Here is a 19,544-nt window from a genome sequence, read left to right on the forward strand (position 1 = left end):
TTAAGCAAAATTTGCAGAATTTTCTAAACCAGCAAAATGGTTCTACATTTTCCTGAAAATCATTTTCACAATATCAATAAATAAGGAAGTTCTATTTATCATATTCTTTTGTCAAAACATCATTTCAGATAACACCAATGGAATTCAGCTTCTCCTGCACAGAAAGTAAATGGACACCTAAGGCTGTAGACAGTACTTTTTTTTCTTTCAAGCCATGAAAAAGGCTCTGATAATCAGACTACTTTTTTTTTTTTTTAATTAAGAAACTGGATGCAGCAGTGCAGTTGACTTATTTACTCAAACAAAGGTTTCACTTGAAATCTGCATGAAAACACATTCATAAATGTTGGTGTTATTTGCACTTGGAAAAATCACACTGAATTTTTGCCTAAATGGAAAATCAGAGCAATGCTCTCGTTCCTAGCAGACTGCTATCCTTCACATCTTGAATGCTGTATTAAAATTAAGTTAACAGAGAACAAGGAAAGAGCCACTGCCACGCCACTTCAATGTAATTGAATGTTGAGTCAAAGAATCTCAAATTCTATCAGCCACTGTTTAACAGGCTAGTTCTTTGTAAACACTTGAAAACAAATTTATCAACAAAACTATGACAAGTAATCTCCACTTCGACTATCGGTCACAGGCAGGTGACAACAGAATCTACTTTCATTAGACTCAATATACTGGATTGGTGATGCCAGACATGTATACTGTACACTGTAATTGGAAGCATGACAAAACTGAGGAGACAGGCACTAATTTATGTATTGTTTCCTACTGCTGTCAGAAGAGGGTCAAGAACTTGTTGAAAAGCTACTTCATAACAACAAATCCCTCAAACTGCAGTTTGTTATAGCTTTAATATGTACTATAACCCATTCAATTACTTTATTTCCACAAGAGTAGTCAATTCATAGTTATTTTGTTCCATACACTTTTAACATCTATTAAAAGAAACAGATGCATGCTTAAAGACTGACTTCTTTCCCTCACCTCGCACATCTGTAAAACCATACTGATGACCAAAAAAAAAAAGTGTGTGTAAATGAGCAATAATTCAGCTATAATAGTAGATTCCTGGAGGTGAGGGAGAGAAATCATTTTCAGGAACGCCACACACAATGATAAAAATAAAAGAGACAAAGACACGAAGTTGCACAGTAGCCACACTCAACAGTTTGCACCTGGGAAAAGTCAGCACATTATAATGTAAAAAACTAATAGTTACTAAAAGGTTTCAAGATTTTGATCAGATTCCATTATGCTCTCCAAAAAACACTTCCTTGATTTCCACAGAAGTAAATAACTTAATATTGTTTCACGGAGGAATCTTGACATATCATAGGTTTCATTCTGATTTGCAACACAAGGGAGTTCTGTAATAGTAAGGTCCTCTACAATACCTGGTTCTGGAAGTGTATAGAAGCACTGTGAAACAAGCTATTCTAAAGGCAAAAAGATATGGAAAGGTGGCGAGAGGTCCCATTGTCAACTACAATCCACAAAATGAAATGCAAAAGAGCTAACCTAGACATCTGCCTAATGTATAGTTTCACCAAAATTATGAAAATTCACCAAAACAAACCCCAAAACAAAAGCCAAACCCATTCTCAAGCCCACTCCGAACCAAACCACAAATGAACTCCCCCCCAAAGAAAAAACCCTGAACAAAAATACAATACACAAAAAAAAAAAACAAGCACAAAACACCCCACATGCTACCCTCATATTTGTCTCAGACTGTGGGAGAAGACACTAAGTGGCCAAGTGGAACTGCTGTTTGTAACTGTGTATTGTAATAGAAGCATTACAAAGGCATCTACTGCCGTATGGGATATGTGTATGGAACGTGGAAACCCACAGGCATCATTTTTCACATCTGCAAGACAGAGCTCTTGCAAGGGCTTAAAAATGACTGGCACTTTTAAGAAATTTTCCGTTAAGACTACAGCAATTTGAAAAAACAACTTTAACAGCTTCTTTTGTATGACATCTCTGTTACAGTAAGCCCTGAGATTACTGTTGTTAATAGCTTTAGATATTCAACAACACCTTTATTCAAAGGTCTAGACTAAAAGCATTTAAACAGTTATTTTTTCAAACATCCACAAACTATAACTTGCTACAGATCATACAGCTGAGGCAGAATCGGACCTGTTTCTTCTCAGAATTATTTTTGTGGAATCCTGCTTTTTGCCATTTACTACTGTTTTTCACTACATTCTTCAAGAATCTTAAGTTAAATCACAGTTTTTCTGTCCAGATCAACTGGTAATGTTGTCACATACCTGGAAATATTTGCTGTTTTTCATTGTATTAACATTCTGCGTACTGAATTACAGATTTTATTAAACTCTCAGAATAGATGCTGCTTACTTAGTGCCTCTGATCTCAACAGGACCTCAGCCTATCTGAGGTCAACTTTTCTATCTGTTTGTTCTTTCCCATAAAGCTGCATTATTCGGTAACTTTCTGACTTCTTATGAATCTAAACATGCTGAAAATTTTAAGAGGCAGTTATTGACAATTTTTTTTTGCAACCAAATTACAGATATACTACTTTTTCTACTTTAGGGCATCTTTCCACAATACACAGGTCCGTACAAGTACTGAGAGTGCCTTCCAGTGACACACTGATGTCTGTTAAACTCAGGAATCCCTCGCTTGATTAATACTGAATTCATAAAAAACACTGAAGGCACTGTTTTGGAGATCTGCTTTGTAAACAGAAAGAAAAGATGCAAGGCACTCCAGTCCAGAAATCTTTTACTTAATTGACTTTCAAAACATTTTCAGCATGAAAGACTAAACTTTTACATTTGTTCATTTTAGAGAAAACATTCACCAGCAGAGCTCCTGTGAAAAGTTTTAATAACTTATATTTTACAAAGTTACCAGTCAATACAGGTGCATTTCTTCCTGATATAAAACATAATTTTACATACAGCTACGCTGAAACTACTGCTGGATGACTGAAGGAACCATAAATCAGAAAATTTTTAATCACTCACATTTATTAAATTCTGTAATCTTGAACTGTATTACACGAATGATTGACTTCTGCAATCTTGTTGCATCTATGCTATTTGATTTGTGTGTACATAAACAGTTGCCACTGACAGCTGTCTGCTGCTATCCTGCAGCAGAGTATTTCAGCTCAGCAGAAAAACCCATCCATTTTAGGTGCATATGTTGCTTTTTAAAGAAGACCATAAAGCCTGCAAGGCACATACCTTTTCGTAGTAAACTATTCCATATTCTTTATCATCACACTTGACGCAACGGAATTCAATCATCAGGTACATAAAATTAGAACTTCGTTTTTCCCTCTGAGAAGAGAACCACCACAGATGTGTATCATATATTAAAGTACATCAATCTTCAGTATTCTCAGTAGAGAAATTACCCTACTTCTTCTGTGCTATAACTGATTAATTAGATTATCTATTGTTGTACCAATTATTCAGTTAATCATTTCATAGGAATATTTGAGACCATACCACCTTCTTCCTGACATTCTTACTTCCTCACATCCCCACTTCATGATAAACATCCACACGTAACAGACAAAATCACGTTGTTTTAATCTGAGACTTGCAACTGTGGACTAAAGGTCTGAAAAAAGGCAATGAAGAATAACCAGATAACAATTGGGTTTTAAGTTTGCCTTTTTTTTTTTTTTTTAAATCATTACACACATTTATGCATGTCACAAGTCAAAAAACAGAAAGCATGACCAAAAAAAAACCTCAACCCAAACTTTTTTAGGTAACACTGTCGAAGAGACAAATTAAAGTTAAACTACAAGATTAGATTCGTAGCTCATTCACTTTCAGAGGCAGATTTGCTCATGTATGTGTTTTTGAATGCATTACCTAAAAAAAGTCCTTAGAATATTAGGACCTAGGTGGGAAATAAGAAAAAATTTATACATAACCACCACCAGAAAGATACATTTAATGCAAAAAAAAAAAGCATTCCCTTTAATAACAAGCAATTCAAGTTCATTTCATGCATTAACAGTGGATTAACTTTACAGAACAGGAAAAGTGGTACTGCATTTAAGGCACAGCTCTGGAAATCATAAATTTTTGGTTTACTGTACTTTTACAGAAAGGGAAGAGGAAAAAAGCAAAAAGGATAGGCTGAGTTATAAAAAAAAATACTCATGTGTTTATAAAAAACACAGATTTAAGTTCAAAATGTATCTGATTCACAGAGGTCTAATTATAAACATGACAACACAAATCCCAGAACACAGAGAAGAAAACAATGGATGAATATAATCTTTTAACAGTTTGGGGGTAATTTTGCTCAGTGAACTCAATGCTCACCTCATTCAGGTATTTAACTATGACTTTTTTTTTTAATATTTATTCAAATCTTACAAGTGTTTTTCCTCAGCACCCAAAATCAAAACCCATAAATCTCAACAGGTCTAAAACCAAGAGACATCCCGCATGTCCAAAAAGCATCCCATCTCAGTCTAAATCTTACAGCTAAATTAGTCATATATAACAGCATTTATCACAAGCCATTCCAAATTATTAATAAATTCTGCCTTTCATGATCAAGTTCACTTGAAGCTGAAAACTTTATAAGAGAGCTAACTATTCTGGTGGATGAAAAGCTGGACATGAGGCAGCAGTGTTCACTCGCAGCCCATAAAGCCAACTGTATCCCGGGCTGCACCAAGACAAGTGTGGCCAGCAGGTTGAGGGAGGGGATTCTCCACCTCTGTTCCGCTCTTGTGAGACCCCACCGGCAGTGCTGGGTACAGCTCTGGGGCCACAAAGATGCTCGGGAGGCTAGAGCACCTCCTCTGTGAGGACAGGCTGAGAGAGATGGGGTTGTTCAGCCTGGAGAAGTCTCCGGGGAGACCTTAGACTGGCCCTCCAGGACTTAAAGGGGACTTATAAGAAAGATGGGGAGGGACTTTCTAGCAGAGCCTGTTGCAACAGGAAATGAGGTAATGGTTTTAAACTAAAAGCAGGTAGATTTAGACTAGGTGTAAGGAAAAAATTCTTCCCTGTGAGGGTGGTGAGGCCCCGGCACAGGTTTCCCAGAGAAGCTGTGGCTGCCCCCTCCCTGGCAGTGTTCAAGGCCAGGTTGGACAGGACTGTGAGCAACTTGGTCTAGTGGAAGGTGTCCCTGCCCATGGCAGGGGGTTTGAACTAGATGACCTTTAAAGGTCCCTTCCAATCCAATCTGATTCTATGATTCTCATTATTGCCAAAGTAAAATCCACTTTGGATGCTTAAAGAATTATTTTTCCTTCCATCATATACATTAGTGGTTGAAGAAAAATAGGACAAGTGCTTAGTTAGCCTCCTAAGCAAGCAAAGATTCCATATTAACAAGATTTTAAAAAAAAGAAAATTAGAGATCTGATGTAGAATGACCCACCTCATTGATCATTTCTATTTCTCTAAAGGTCAGTCTGTCCAGCCAGTCCACTTTCACCATATGACCTTGCCGATGAGACTTGGTGAGCTACATGAAAAAAACAATTACTATATTTAAATTGTTTAGATCAAGGAAAAGAATATCAAAGTTATAATTTAACGGAGACACTAAAATGAAATCGGGGGAAAAATAAACTGAACAAAATGTTTGTATAGTACACACAGTAGAACTTTGTAAACAGCTAAGCCATGCCATAAAAATAATTCTACTATTTAAAACACCAATCATGACAAAGACCAAAACCACATTCCAAGAACATCACCTCTGCATTTTTAACACATTAGAAACAGGAACTTGTCTCATTTAAGCACGGTCTCCTAACAAAGATATTTCATTTCGTGTGTTACTAACCTTCATACAGTAAAACTTACCAAGCCAAACAAAAAGAAGGTATTTAAAAAACTATCCAAATTGAATAATTCTGCCCTTGTTAGCTACACCTAAACAGTTTTCAGATTGGGACTTACATGTCACAAAAAAAAAAGTCACAAAAGACTTAACAGCAAGTCATAGAGACCTTGTTCTCCATTTCTTTTTAGCCATCTGAAAAGTAGTTCAAGTTTTACTCCTACACCTACATATTGCTGTAAAAATACCATGGAAGTTGAGTTGCTTAAAGGACTACCTAACAGGAGAGTAGAAGAGAAGATACGAGCCATAATACCTGTAGTTTCAGATGCACTGACACGCAATGGTTTATGAAAAATTCAGCAGAAGACCACACAAATATGAACAAGGATCATCTTCTCAGCTCCTAAGAAATCTTAAGTGTTGCTCAAAGCATCAGTAATTCTTGCAGTATGCAATGAATTGGCTCTACCAAAGTAAAGGACTACACAAAAGCAGTCACAATTTAAAAGACAGTTAAAAAAATCCTATTCAGTCGGGAGGAAAATCCTGCCTTTTTTTTAAAAAAACAAACTTATTTCCAGATTGGCTAAGAACTAGACATTTCCAGAAGCACTAAATAGTAAATTAGCTGTAAGCATCTGACGCCCTTTGTTCTGAACTCATTCCACGAAACATAAAAACATAACGTCATAACATCTATGAGATTGTTTGCTTGAAGCAGCTAATTCACCTTTCTTTAAGATCTAGACCACAGTATAGCTTCACCCAAGTAGTAAGTTTTGAAGCAAGTTTTGGAAGTCCACTACAACTTCTAAGAATTAATTAGCTCCATTCAGTATGTAGTAGGGGCTTTTTAAAAATTCATTTTATATCCAGTAAATTCTGGGACAGCTTATCTTCAGATTGCCTTAACAGCACAAAAGGAAAAGGAAGGGTGGGTGAGGGCGGGGGGGAAGCAGCGGGGAGCAAAGTATAATTCTTAATAACATTTCAGGATGCTGAATTTAACCAAAGCACCAAAACACAGTCTTTGTGTTATTTCAACTTATCAGCAGGATTGTAAACAGGAGTACAATATAGTAATAATTTTTTTGCTATCTTATATTCTGCAGCCAGTTCATCAAATTCTATCTCAGCAATATTAAAGAGACAGAATGTGCCTGGACTATACTGAAAGGATAATGCAAGACTTGGCCTTGGGCTCATATGTGGCTTTATACTATATTTCAGAGGTAGAGAACCAGCTGCATGTAGACCAGTTTTAACCCAAAATGCTGTTTCAGGCATGCTAGACATCATCACTCAATGCATTCAAACATGTCCTACCTAGTTCACAGAAAAGGTCTCATTCTCAGCAACGAAGAAATTCCTTACCCTTACATTTTAGCCACTTCTAAGCTACTCCCTATTTTTTTAATCTAAACAAAAATGTATTCATATGCAGCACAAATACACAGATTCAGGATAGCACTTACCAAAGTCTTGGCAAAAAAAAAGTTATTTAAATACCTTGATCATAAATTTAGTTCATTTTCTTGTTCACTGCACTACAGAATACAGAAAAAATTAATTCTGTATGTCTCAGAGCAAAATTATTAATCTCTTAAGCCTGTAAACCCCCCTTACAGAGGAAAAGAAGTCATAATACAGCAACTAGTTAGGCCTGCACACAAGACCCAGAAGAACTGTACGCATATATGTACACATGAAAAACTGTTCTCGGATTAACATTTAAAGGTTAAAATAAGAGAGAGGCTAGTGCATTCCCTTCATGGAAAGTAGCATTCATCATCAGCTACTTAAATAAGAGTTATCCCTTTTGATACTATCTCACCATTGTTATTACCTAATTTCATTCAGCCAGCACAAGGTGTGAGGGAAATTAATGGATCATAGAGAACTTAATAGTACTTTTTGTTCAAGTAGAATGAATTAACACACCATTCATGGGAGAAACATCTTAATATCATTAATATTTGAGTGCACTAAGGTATTCCACACTCTTACCATTAATATTCCTCAGTACAGGCAAAAATCCGCATTCACAATGACCCCCAGGACGCAAATCCATGGCTTTTTCATCAGTAGCAATTTTGCAAGCAACTTTCACATGTTTTGTCAGAGTGCCACCATATGACACCTCAACATGGAATAAGAGACTTGCCATAGTATCAGCTGTTTAAGGTAAAAGGATGCAACTCCTCCAGCAGCCAGTCACTGACTTCATATAAATTCCCCATAATAATAAATACCACACAAATACACACATGTGGACTCACAAGCACGTCAAGAAAAGAAAAAGTTATTTTTTAGATGGAGAAAAGGACCTTCAGCAAGCCCTCATCAAAAGTTACTTACTGTCTGGAGGACAAATTTGGCCTCTGGTATCAGACATCAATCAACAGCGTAACACTTAAAAGTCTGTCCAACAAACAAAAAAAACAAGCCAAACCAAGACTAGCAAAGTCCACACAAACACATCTTGTATTTAATTAGTCCAACTCCTCTTACCTATATTTAAGTGTACCTTCACATACAGTAGCATCTGGAAGCACTGAGCAACTGATAAGTCATAGAAAAACTGAAGCTGACTGTGCTCAAACAATGGCTATTTAGGAATAATACATCACAAGAACTCATCTGCTGTGTAAACAGCTGTGCAAATGCAAGCTCTCACAGACACACTACCTAGAAACCCTAGTCACTTTGCTAGCATCTGATGGTAAACTGTTTTTATAAATGAACACAACAAAGTTAAAACACTCTGATCTTTCAGAAATTAATCTCCCAAAACAGCTTCAGAAGAAAAGATGGAGACAGTGATGTTATTAGCTTTTTATTAGCCATCAACTAGAATTTTCAACTGGGATGTAAAAGGAGAACTCCCTCCTTTTCCTGAGCAGCCTTGAGCCCTAATCTCCTATATACCAAAAGAACAGGGTAGAAAAGAGTCAGGAGTCAGTCTTAACTTTCATTAAGACTGAAATACTCTACACTATTTGTATTTCTTGAGCTAGGGAGCATAAGGGAGTGAAGAGGAAAAAAAAAACACTGGTAGGATATAGTCATGTTTGTATAACAGAACTAACATGAAAGGGAAGGCCTACACAGTAAAACCATTTCTCAGAGACCCAATGTCTGCATCATGTAACTATCTGATGAACTATAAACAAGCCTTGATATTTAGTGTCTGTCTACAGAGCCTCCTGAGGCTGGAGGGGATTTATTCTACTATGATCAAGAAATGGAGCACCACCTCTGGCAGAAAGCTTTAATGAGTTCTCCATTATACATTCAAGGTGAACTAGACTAATAAAGAAAGACGCTAAATCAAAGTTAGTTTATTGCATCTCTCTAGATGAGAAAATGGACAAATTTCTAACACTAGACCTGTCTTTCACTGGGAGTTGCACAATTCTGAGGATGAAACCTAGGAGACCAAAATTAAGAAGAATACTGAGTAAGTGGATTGAGCCATTTGGCAAGTTTGGGGTAAGCTTACCTAAAGAATGAGGGCATCAGCTAGTAAAACACTTCAAGAACTAACATTTACTGATCAATTCCAGGAGTACTTTTGATGGCAAAAACACTCTGCCATCAAGCTGGGAGAAGAAAATACTAATATACACGCATATCCATGAGCTTAAATGAACAAAACTTCAGTTAATTGTTGCAGTTCTAATGAGATTCTTTCTAGTGTAAAGGTATGTCATACACACCTGAACACTACACCAGCCAGCCTTAAAGGATAGCTAAAGAGAAACAACTGGACTGTCCTCACAAGATACTGTTGGGAGCTGTTCTTACTGAACCTGATGAAATTTTGGTTTCAAGCATGTTCAAAGCATGGTCCCATCTTCATTCTTTACGAAGAATTACGATGTTAAATTCTTACAACAGAATATTATGTCTATTAAAAAGGTATTTACTGTCCCCTTTTAAAAAAAATACTTCAGAAGCAAATGAATATGCTCATCTGTATAAATGCTGTGAAATATGTAAACAATCAAAGGAAGATATCTTTCAGTTGAGAAAACAAGACGTCTGTCTTCATTAAGCCTGTCTTCATTTCACTGCAATGGAAATGCAAACTTTTCACATACATCTAAGAGGTCACTTGCCATTACCTTTGCCAAGCGGCTCATCTGATCTTCAGAGACTGTGCTGCTGGTTCTCCCAGGAGTTTTGGTGGGCTCTGAGCCATCAGCTTCTACATTGGGCCAGACTTTCAAATCATGCATTCCTTGACGAAACATACTGCAGGGAAAAATGCAGAATTGCTCCAGTAAATTCAAAGTAACACAATTGTCAGGAATCAAAGTATAGCAGCAGCTGCAAGAAAATGGAGTTGCTTCCTTTGCCAAACTTACAAACACAGACTGCCATGCATAATTTAACTGCTGCAGAAGTGTCTTGCACCTTGTGCCCTCTACAGCTGTCATTTTTATTAGCATACAGAGTTTAGAAGAAAATGAGTAAGTCTGAGATAACTTATTTGGCAAGTGGAAGAAAAATGTGTAATTCCCAAAGTCAGTGGGGTGGTACAAATGCAAACTGAGGACAGATCTTGACCTTCCTAGTTTTATTACTTGCAATGAATCAGGAAGTATTCCTCTTGACTTGTAAATTACAATACTGACTTTAGGTCTGCCAGTCTGAAAAAATTTAAACTAAAAAACTACCTAAGTTTCATATGAAGGCCGACTGATAAAAAGCAGCCTTCTGAGCTGCCAAATAAAAAAAAAACCACACCATGGCCCTCCACACACCATTTTCCTCATCTGTGCTTGAAATTGAATTGCTAATTGAAACTGCGGTGAACAGAACTTTTTAGAGTAACTGACCACACCTTTTCTCTGCAAAACCCTGCTTCTCTTGTGTATTTATGGTGATCCACCTATAAAAGGTCCCCCAAGAAATAAAGTGCGTTACTTTTGCCAGTGAGACGTGATCACTTACCTCTTAACAACTTCAGGTAAATACAACTGGAAGGAACACTTTTAAAAAAATCAACCATTAAAAATGAGAAATATCAGTTAGAAGGACTATCTGACCTTGAATTTACCCATCACTTTGTGGAATACTACTACAAGGGTTTCCATTTACAAGCAAATACAAAACTTCAAAATTATTTGCTGCTTTCTGCCCATCTATCTTCCCTAGGCCCCACACGCTGAAAATAAATTAAATTTACTTTTATAAATTCTTTTTCCAGGAATTATGCTCCAATACCTTAAAAACTGCCAGCAGTCTTTGGGGCACAGTCCAATTGATTCAGTTCTATCTTCTGCACTAAGACAATGTCAGTCTTTTTGTCAAAGCAGTATCTTCAGTGACAGAGCTACAAGCTCTTTCTACAGCTGTTTTCTGCATTCAAGTATCACAAGAACTGCTTTTCCTAATGCTAACCTAAACTCTTCCTGCTCTTCAGATTAGCCTTATTTCTTCTTATCCACCACTGAGACAAAGAAAAGGCTATTTCTTCCCATTTTCCAATGCTGCCTACATAGTCGAAAAGTGTTCCTTATAGTTTCTTCTTCAGCCTCACTAGTCATTGCTCCTCCTCTACCTATTTGCTAGGCAATCAATGATATGGACTCCCTTAGGCTCCCGGTACTCAGCAACTTGCTTAAAGTCAGTTAAGTAGAACTGAACATACCCCCAGATGGATGAGTCAGACAAAAAGGATACAACATTGTCCCTGATGCACACAACTGAACAACTGTTCATATATTCAATGTTGTTTGCACATTTCACAAGAACATTGTGATGGTGAATCACACAAAAATTAAGATTCACTCTAAACACCAAATCTCTTCCTGCTTTCCTGGGCAGCTCTCTCCATTCTGCATTTGACTAGAATCCCCAAAAAAGTACCAGTACCTCATACTTTTTCTTAAACTGCATCCTATTTTTTTTTTCAGTTGCCTTTGCACTTAGTCAAGATCCTTTTGATGTACTGTACCTTCCATCACACTTGTAGTGCTATCACCCACAAATTTATTAAATCCACCGTCTAGTGAATCACATATTATTAATTTTGAAAACTCTTGATTTATTGAGTTGCACTTTATTCCTTACAAATAACACTGCATTAGCAGCCCATTTGCAAGCCAACTAATAATGTTAAGTAATCAGTACTGGCATCCATGCATTACAGAAGCACAATATGAAGTGATTTCTGCATCTGTTATTTTAAAATCCAAGCTTACAGAGCTAAAACAAGGTCTGAATTTTGGTGTTATACAGGAGAAGACTTTTTTTTTACAACTCTGTAGCATGCATGAAGTTACACTCAGGAAGAAACAAAGTAAATCATCTGATTTCTCAAACATGGATCTGCAAACCTGATTTAAAAAAAAAATAATTAAAAAAATCTCTTATAACAACTGCTACCTTACTATTCACAAGTGAGCCTCAAGTCTGTACCACAGAAGAAAAAGCAGTATACCCATATTTCCCAAAGAGCGAGACCGTTGTTCCTCCCACAGGAACTGCTTTACCAGGTCCATACACATCCCAGATGGTCAGAGCCACTTGTGCATTGCGAGGCAAGTCTGGATACTTCACAGGCAGTTTCAGCCATTCATTCCAGCTGCAGAGGAACACTTTCTATTAGTCATAAAGCTTTAGAATTTAAGTTACTCTGTATGAGTTTATACAACCTAGATTCTCCTTATAATGTGAATTTCTAAGGGCAGATGGACTATTTTTCTCTGGGCTTTAACCAAATACTTGTCTTGAGCATGATTAAAAGGCTAGAGACTACAGGAAAAATACTCTAGCTTGACAAGTACCAAAGATCAGTCTATCCAGTAAACAGTACAAAAGTGTGCTAGTCAAGGCCCCAGAAGTTATTTAAGTAGTGACCCATGCCCAAACACACAAGAAACAATTTTATTATCCATTACACAAAACAGTTGTTTCATACCACCAGGGCAACACTTAATAACCATACAGAGACTTGCAAAAATGTAAGTTACTTGAAGAAGACAACAGAACACAAATCTTTTTGACACAAATAAAAACCATAATTTATTCACATAACTTGATGCCCCAGTAACTAAGAGGAGTATCAAATAAAAGTCAGCCACTTACTTCCACCTAGTGCTAAAAGCCTTGTAGGAAGTTCTAACAGGAAGAGCAAGAGGCTTCCCTTCTGCAAACACCTGACAAGTTACATACAAGTCAGAGCAAGTTTCTTGATACAGTCCTGAGAACTTCAGCATTGGATCTTCTAAGAGAGCTTTGTAACTCTTCTGTTCTCTCTTCCCTTCCAGACTTCCTCTAGGTGGGGAGGGGAAGAGGAAGGGAAAGGGAAAAAATAAACAAACCAAAATTTATTTTATCCACAGTAAAAATCCTATTCTATTTCCATATCTTGTATTTAGATTACCTGAGTACTGAGGCTATCCTCACTTTGCATTACTAGCCAGTAGCGAAATCCAAGTACCAGAGAGAAACCCAGGACGTGAAGTGATGAATAAATACATTATTTATTAATGTAATGATTTGGGGGGGGGGAAGATGGGAAAAGAATTACTTGTTTATCTTTTCAGTGGAGATAGAGAATCTACAGGTTGTAGTAAAAGCTAACAGCATCACATGAGGTACCTTATGCAGGGAAACAGTAAGATGATGTAGATGTATGCTGCTATTATTAAAAAATAAACATTAAGATTACACGTGCTCCAACTACTACCTGAATAAGAAAAAAACAACAAAAGCACTTATGATAAGAACACTCTTATTGTTAAGCTATATGAAATGTGAGACGTATAACTGGCTTTGGATGTCAGTTATCCCTCAAATGAAGAACAAATGGAACTTCAACTAATCAGTCTGTTCAAATCAAACTTGATTAAAGCCCTGCAACAATTTGCAGGATGCTAGTGTTAAGAGTAATTTGATAGAATTTCTCAGGCCTCAGCTATACCATGATGAAAACAATTATACATATTAAATATCTGACTGCAGATGCAGATGTGAAAACAAAAACCAAATTGTGGTGGTGATGGAACACCACGAAAGATCTTCCAGAAAACAAAAATCTATCAGTACCACAAAACCACTTCAGAGTATATGAACAAGTCTTCTTGCAAGAAACTAGCATAGTACATTCTAAGATGACACACACTCTGATGCACTTAAAAAAACCCCTAGTTTGGCTGAATTTTTGTTTGGCAGAGTGAATTAGCAGAGAGGACACATGCCTTTCACTTCAGGTATCATCTTCCATTCGGAAGTTAAACAACCTCCAAACAAGCTTCCCTAAGTTAGTTTTCCAAAAACATGGAATATACCTTAATGTAGCAACAGCAGGTATACTACATTGTAGAGTCAGGCACGTCCCTCCTAACGCAAATGTAAACATCGCATTGGTGTGACGCTGAAAAATCCCGAATTTAAAGATTAAGGAATTGAAAAATGAACAAGCAAGTGCCTCAGCGTGTGGTAATACCAGCTTCAACAAGAGTACCTGCATATGCCCAGTTAGGAACATACTTACCTGCTGCAGCACCTGGACCTTCCTACAACAAAAAACCCGACCAAGAGCAACTTGCTTTCAAAGGAACATTCAAACAAGTAGTAAAAAGTGTTGGCAGTTTAGCTCCGTCCCCCAACACTGAGGGGTGAGCTGTGACACCAGCGCTGAACTGACAACCAGTTTTTGCCTTACAAGCACCGTCCTGCACTGCGGGACACAACGCCATGAACGTTTATAACGCGTTTAGAGCGAAGCTTACAACCCTGGCCCTGCTGCTACCGCAGCAGCCCCGTGGCCGACCCCCCCCTCCCGCCCCGCCGGCTCCGCTCGGTGCGGCGGGGGACGCGGGCAGGGACGCGGCCAAGGTGCCTCCACCCGGCCGGGAGCCCGGAGGGAAACCGGCCACAGGGGCGGCATCCAGGAGCTCCCGGCGCTGGCAAGGGGAGACAGAGCCAGCACCGCCCCGCAGCCGGATCCCGGGGGCTGCCAGGCCTCGGGACCCAGCACAGCCCCGGGGAGCGGGCGGGCAGTCCGGCCTCCCCCAAGGCGGCAGGGACCGGGCCGCTTCCCACACAGCCCCGGCCGGCCGCAGCGGGGCAGGGGTACGCTGTAAGCCCCAGCCCCGCCTCACTCACATCTTCAGCTGCACGTTGATGTCCAGGTCACAGCTATAAACATAATAAAGCTTCTCGGTCTCGCCCATGGCTGCCACCGGTCCCCGCCCGCAGCCTCAGCAGCGCCCGAACCCTCCGCCACAACAGCCCGCGGGCATGAGCGCCGCCCGCCCCGCCGCCTCGGCCCCGCGCCGCCGCCGTCTGAGCATGCGCCGCCGCCGCCATTTCGCTTAAGGGAGGAAGGAGCGGGGATGCCGCTGCCTCTCGCTGTAGCGACCCCTTACCAAGATGGCCGCCAGCCGAAGTCAGCTGACCGGCGAGGCCTCAAGATGGCTGCGCCCACGTCTCTCTCATCACTATGGCTGCTGCCAGCTGTACGGCACGCAAGATGGCCGCTGCAGCGACAGGCACGGCAAGATGGAGGCCGGCCCTGCTGGGTGCGAGATGGCTGCCTGACCCATGCGGGAGCACAGAGGGCCGGGCTGCGCGGTAGCTGCCAGCAGAGTGATGTGCTTGAAGCCTTCCAGGTTCTGCTTCTGTTCTGTTTTTCAGCAGGAGGCCCAGCAGCACTCTGATTTCTCAGCATCTCTCTCCTCAGGCTGTGACTGTGCTGCAACCAAATTCTTGGTTTCCAAAACCCTTCTGTGCCCTGGAAGGCGGGTGACACTTCTGTCAGGTGTACAGCCTCTATGCTTCGTGTTTCTCCAGGGGCAGACACACACCGGGTAACTTTATACTTAATGGCTCTTCCTTTACGTTACTGACACCTCCGAAGGAGGCCCAGCAGAAATGGCAGTTGCTTTCTGCCACCGTGCAGCAAACGCAGTGCAGGACGCTGACACTACAGGTTGATCGCTGAATTCATCATAGTGATTTTATCGTGAGTCTCACCACGCTTACTTTGGGAGTATTTTTTGATTATTTTTCATGTTTTTCCTGAAGCCTCAACTGTCAGCAGCAGTAGGTGATCAGTGATCATCACCTAACAGAAAACAAATTTGCAAATACAAGTAGAGAATGACTGCATCTGACACAGACAACTGAAAATCACTCACAACTTACATATTGTAAATAACTGTATAATTATAAATGATCCTGAGAGTTTTGAGGGTTAATAAGGATGGAAGGCGCTATTAAATGACAAAAATATACTTGCCATTGCTATCCTACACTTACTATGTACGCAGAGAAGCCATGGCTGACTAAAGAGGAGGTTTGTATTTTACAGTCCACCACAGCCACTGAACTTCTCAGCACTGCTGAGAAAAAGTATAAAAAGTGCTGTTTTGGTGCAGCTCGCTGTACATACAGCAGCGCTAGTCTTGAGGAAGCATCAAGACAGAGGTGCTCTCTCCCAGCATGGGCTGCTTGTATTAAAAAAAAAAAAAAAAATCACTTGGAACCAGCACACTCTCCTCCATTTTCACAGCAAGAACTGTTAACAGGTGGATGTGGAAGGATATGTCATCAGCTAGTCCTCTTCTCTCGCAAGTCAGCAGCAATGTGGAAAGAGGCCAAAGCAGGGGAAGAACACTTCTTTTAAGGAAAGAAGGACTATTTTACCTCAACACTATTTTTTTTTCCCCTCGGGTGCCATGGTCAGGAGGTCTTTTCTTCCTTTTTCTCCAAAACAACCAGGAAGTTAGTGAAGAATGTGACCCAAAACCATGTATCACTAAAATGAAGCCTTTGCTTTACAGCGCTGCCAAGATGGCATGTGTCATGAATGCATAATGTAACTTAAGCATAATTAAGTTAACAAATTCCTGTGCACAGGTTATGTCAAAATAACTTTTTTTTAAAAAAAAAAAAAAAAAAGTAGTCTTTTATCCAGCTTTTCCTATCTTAATTTGTCACTTTTTGATCACATTTACAGTTTCTACAGCTCTGGCATCTGCCATTCATTTATTGTCTGCCTCATAATTTTTGATGGCTTCTGTTTGGTTGGTTGGTTCCTGCCCAGTTTTTTACATAACATCTCTGCTTCCCATAACAAAGATAAACAAACATATTGCTCTTCTTGGCTGTGGAGAAAAAGTGAAAGAAAAAACTGTAAAAACGTAAAAGACAATTTTAAAGCTAAGCAATGTATATCTCTGTGTGTACCTGTTTGGGTATTATTTTGTCTCAGGAAGAAATTGGATCCTTTTTCAATTAAAATCAGTTAAATAATCTTGACATCGATTTCACCATTACAGAGACATTTTCAGGTCATTATTCAAGTTTTGTTTATCAAGAAAAAAAAAAGAAAAATTACAGAAGACTGAAGTTGCCATTGAAAAAAGTTTTTGAAGTGGTATATTTCCCAACACTCTCAGACTCCAGTGTGTCTAACTAAATAAGTAAGTTAGGTCTGTGGGAGGGAAAAGAAGACAAAATGTTTAGGAAAGACATTTTTGACAATAAAATTGCAGAGAGATGCGATTTCAATCAAAAATGTCACTTTATACTATCTCATATTAATATCTTTACATTTATAAGTTCTCAAATACTGCCATAGAGGCAGATAGAAAGAGTAGTTTTTCACTCTGAAGCACGATGGAAGCACAGTGATGAACATACCGTACATGCCTGGGAATTGTTGCCTACACTAGTGATACAGATCTTGCCGGAGGTGACAGATGTCTGAGCGGGAGCAGTGTCTGTACGACATGCCACATTGCTACAACCAAGGTAGCACGCTAAAGCTGAGCAGGGCCATTTGGTAGGGAGCAGATGCAGAGCTAGATAAGGGCATTATCCCATTTACTGTCTGCTGCTGGTTCTCTGGATCCTTCAGGGCACTCAGCATTCATGACAACATCTATACTGCTAAAAACAGCCACTGTAGGCTGTTGACCCTGAATAAAGTAGTGTGTGTGACGCATGTCTACTCTATCTTGACTTGGCCCCTGCAGACTGGTCCATCTGTATCCCAACAGCAATAATATTTGGTCCATCTCTTCTCTAAGCTTCACTAGCCACTCTTGTGGCCAAAAGACACCGTTATTTCTGTGTGTTTTCCAGCTCAAAGTGCTTGATGTAATGTAAGGGTTGTTTTGCAGCCTGCAGGAAGGTTTTTATAGTGTGACATCTAGGGCATGGCATGAAGGCACATTGTGGTGGTTCAGTGTTTCTAGCCTGCTGAAGTCAGGCAGGATTATTCCAAGTGCTGGGTGTCAAACAAGGAACATCTGTTCTCATTATGCCAATCTGCAGCACACGCATAGGCAAACCTTCCTGGCAACTCTACTTGGGTTTCTTCCTTAAGAAGACTAATAAGTATATTCCAGAAGGGAGTCTGGGAGTGAACTAGCACACACTGTACAGGCAACTGTGTGTATGGGATAGCGGGAACAAGTTCTGGAAGCAAACTGGAGTGTCGACATCGCTGACGCTCCAAGTACATTATGAAGCAACCTCTGACCTTCATTATGCCAGCAGAAAAAGGGCATCTGTCCCTTCTAGGCTTGGAGTGAAACTGAGAGGGACCTGAGGGACTAAGAGGCCTTTAATGGTCACCCATCTCCCCTTCTCAAGGCCCAGGATCCCATTTCAGGGAGTTCCATGTTCCAGCAATGCCATAGATAGTCTTCTGCTCCACCACAGCCCTGCCTGGCTTAGTCATGGGCTCTACTGAGCCAACTCCCACTCATGGGCTAACGTCCCATCCCCATGGAGGTGCCTGATGCTGACGGCTGGACCTGCCCTGGCCACCCACCAGTCTGCTCTGTGGTTGGGGCAGTGGCTTTCTGCTACAACACAGCCGAAAAACACATTCCTGTAGCACCCTAATGTTTCCCTGAGTGTTTGATCTTGAAACACCAGTTGACCTCAAGACACGTACGTGTTTACAAACTTTCCGAGGAAAAGTGCACAAAGAGAAATCTATTTTTTCTCATGAAGACTATAAGAAACTGGCTGGCTACACGTAGATTTAGTTACTGATACTATGCCATTCTTGTCATTGCAAAACCTGTAGCGAGTATGAGATTGACACTCTTGATTGCTTTGCTCATGCATTAAAATCTACCCCGTCCCTTTTCTGTTTTTCAGTCTGATAGTTTGTCAGGTCCCAGAAGCATGAGAGGTGAAGCATCAAGAAAACAGTGGGAGCAGTAGAGAGCTGTGCTCCTGACACAATTCTCTTTGGAGGGAATGGGGCTATTTTTCTTGTTTTGAAGCAAAAGTATCACTTGCAGTTCGTATTTGATTGATATTCACAGAGAAATATGTAACCTCTCAATCCTACTAAGAAATATATACCATCTTCCAGAGGATGGCATTGCTTCCTCATACACCATCTATTTTCTGCTAGTGGGACTACCACGATAAGCAAGAGTACTGACCAGTTCAGCCAGGTCCCACATTCTTGACAAAGACTTTCAACAAAGTTGCTAAAAGTAGCTGTGTTGTCAGACTTGCTTTGTTTCATCTTTTCTGAATGTGAACATCTGTCCACTAGAAACTGGACTGAGAAAACTAAGAGCTATACATAACTCTTAGTAGTCTGTCAGATGGTAATGACTTTTGGTCACTAATGAACTGGAACAAAACTGAATTGGCAACTGCCTTTTTCCCTCTAGTAATATCCCAAGAAAGACTTTGCATTCTGGATGTACAGCAGAGAGAGTTTCTGCTGT

At 39.7% G+C, this 19,544-nt stretch overlaps 1 protein-coding gene across 2 annotated transcripts in view; it reads right to left on the bottom strand.

Moving 5' to 3' along the window:
- Positions 1–15,110, bottom strand: part of PIK3C3 (phosphatidylinositol 3-kinase catalytic subunit type 3) — an 81,779-nt gene extending 66,669 nt beyond the window's left edge. For both annotated transcript variants that reach the window (XM_074932298.1, XM_074932297.1), the window contains exons 1-6: positions 14,944–15,110; positions 12,919–13,107; positions 12,272–12,415; positions 9,948–10,077; positions 5,410–5,496; positions 3,237–3,332 (exon numbers count right to left, since the gene is read on the bottom strand). In XM_074932298.1, coding sequence (XP_074788399.1) covers positions 3,237–3,332; positions 5,410–5,496; positions 9,948–10,077; positions 12,272–12,415; positions 12,919–13,107; positions 14,944–15,011 — 714 coding nt within the window. In that variant the 5' untranslated portion in view covers positions 15,012–15,110. The remainder of the gene's footprint in view (positions 1–3,236; positions 3,333–5,409; positions 5,497–9,947; positions 10,078–12,271; positions 12,416–12,918; positions 13,108–14,943) is intronic.
- Positions 15,111–19,544: the final 4,434 nt, after the last annotated feature.

Source organism: Athene noctua, chromosome Z (genome assembly GCF_965140245.1).
Source record: "Athene noctua chromosome Z, bAthNoc1.hap1.1, whole genome shotgun sequence".
In the NCBI taxonomy this organism is placed as follows: Eukaryota; Metazoa; Chordata; class Aves; order Strigiformes; family Strigidae; genus Athene; species Athene noctua.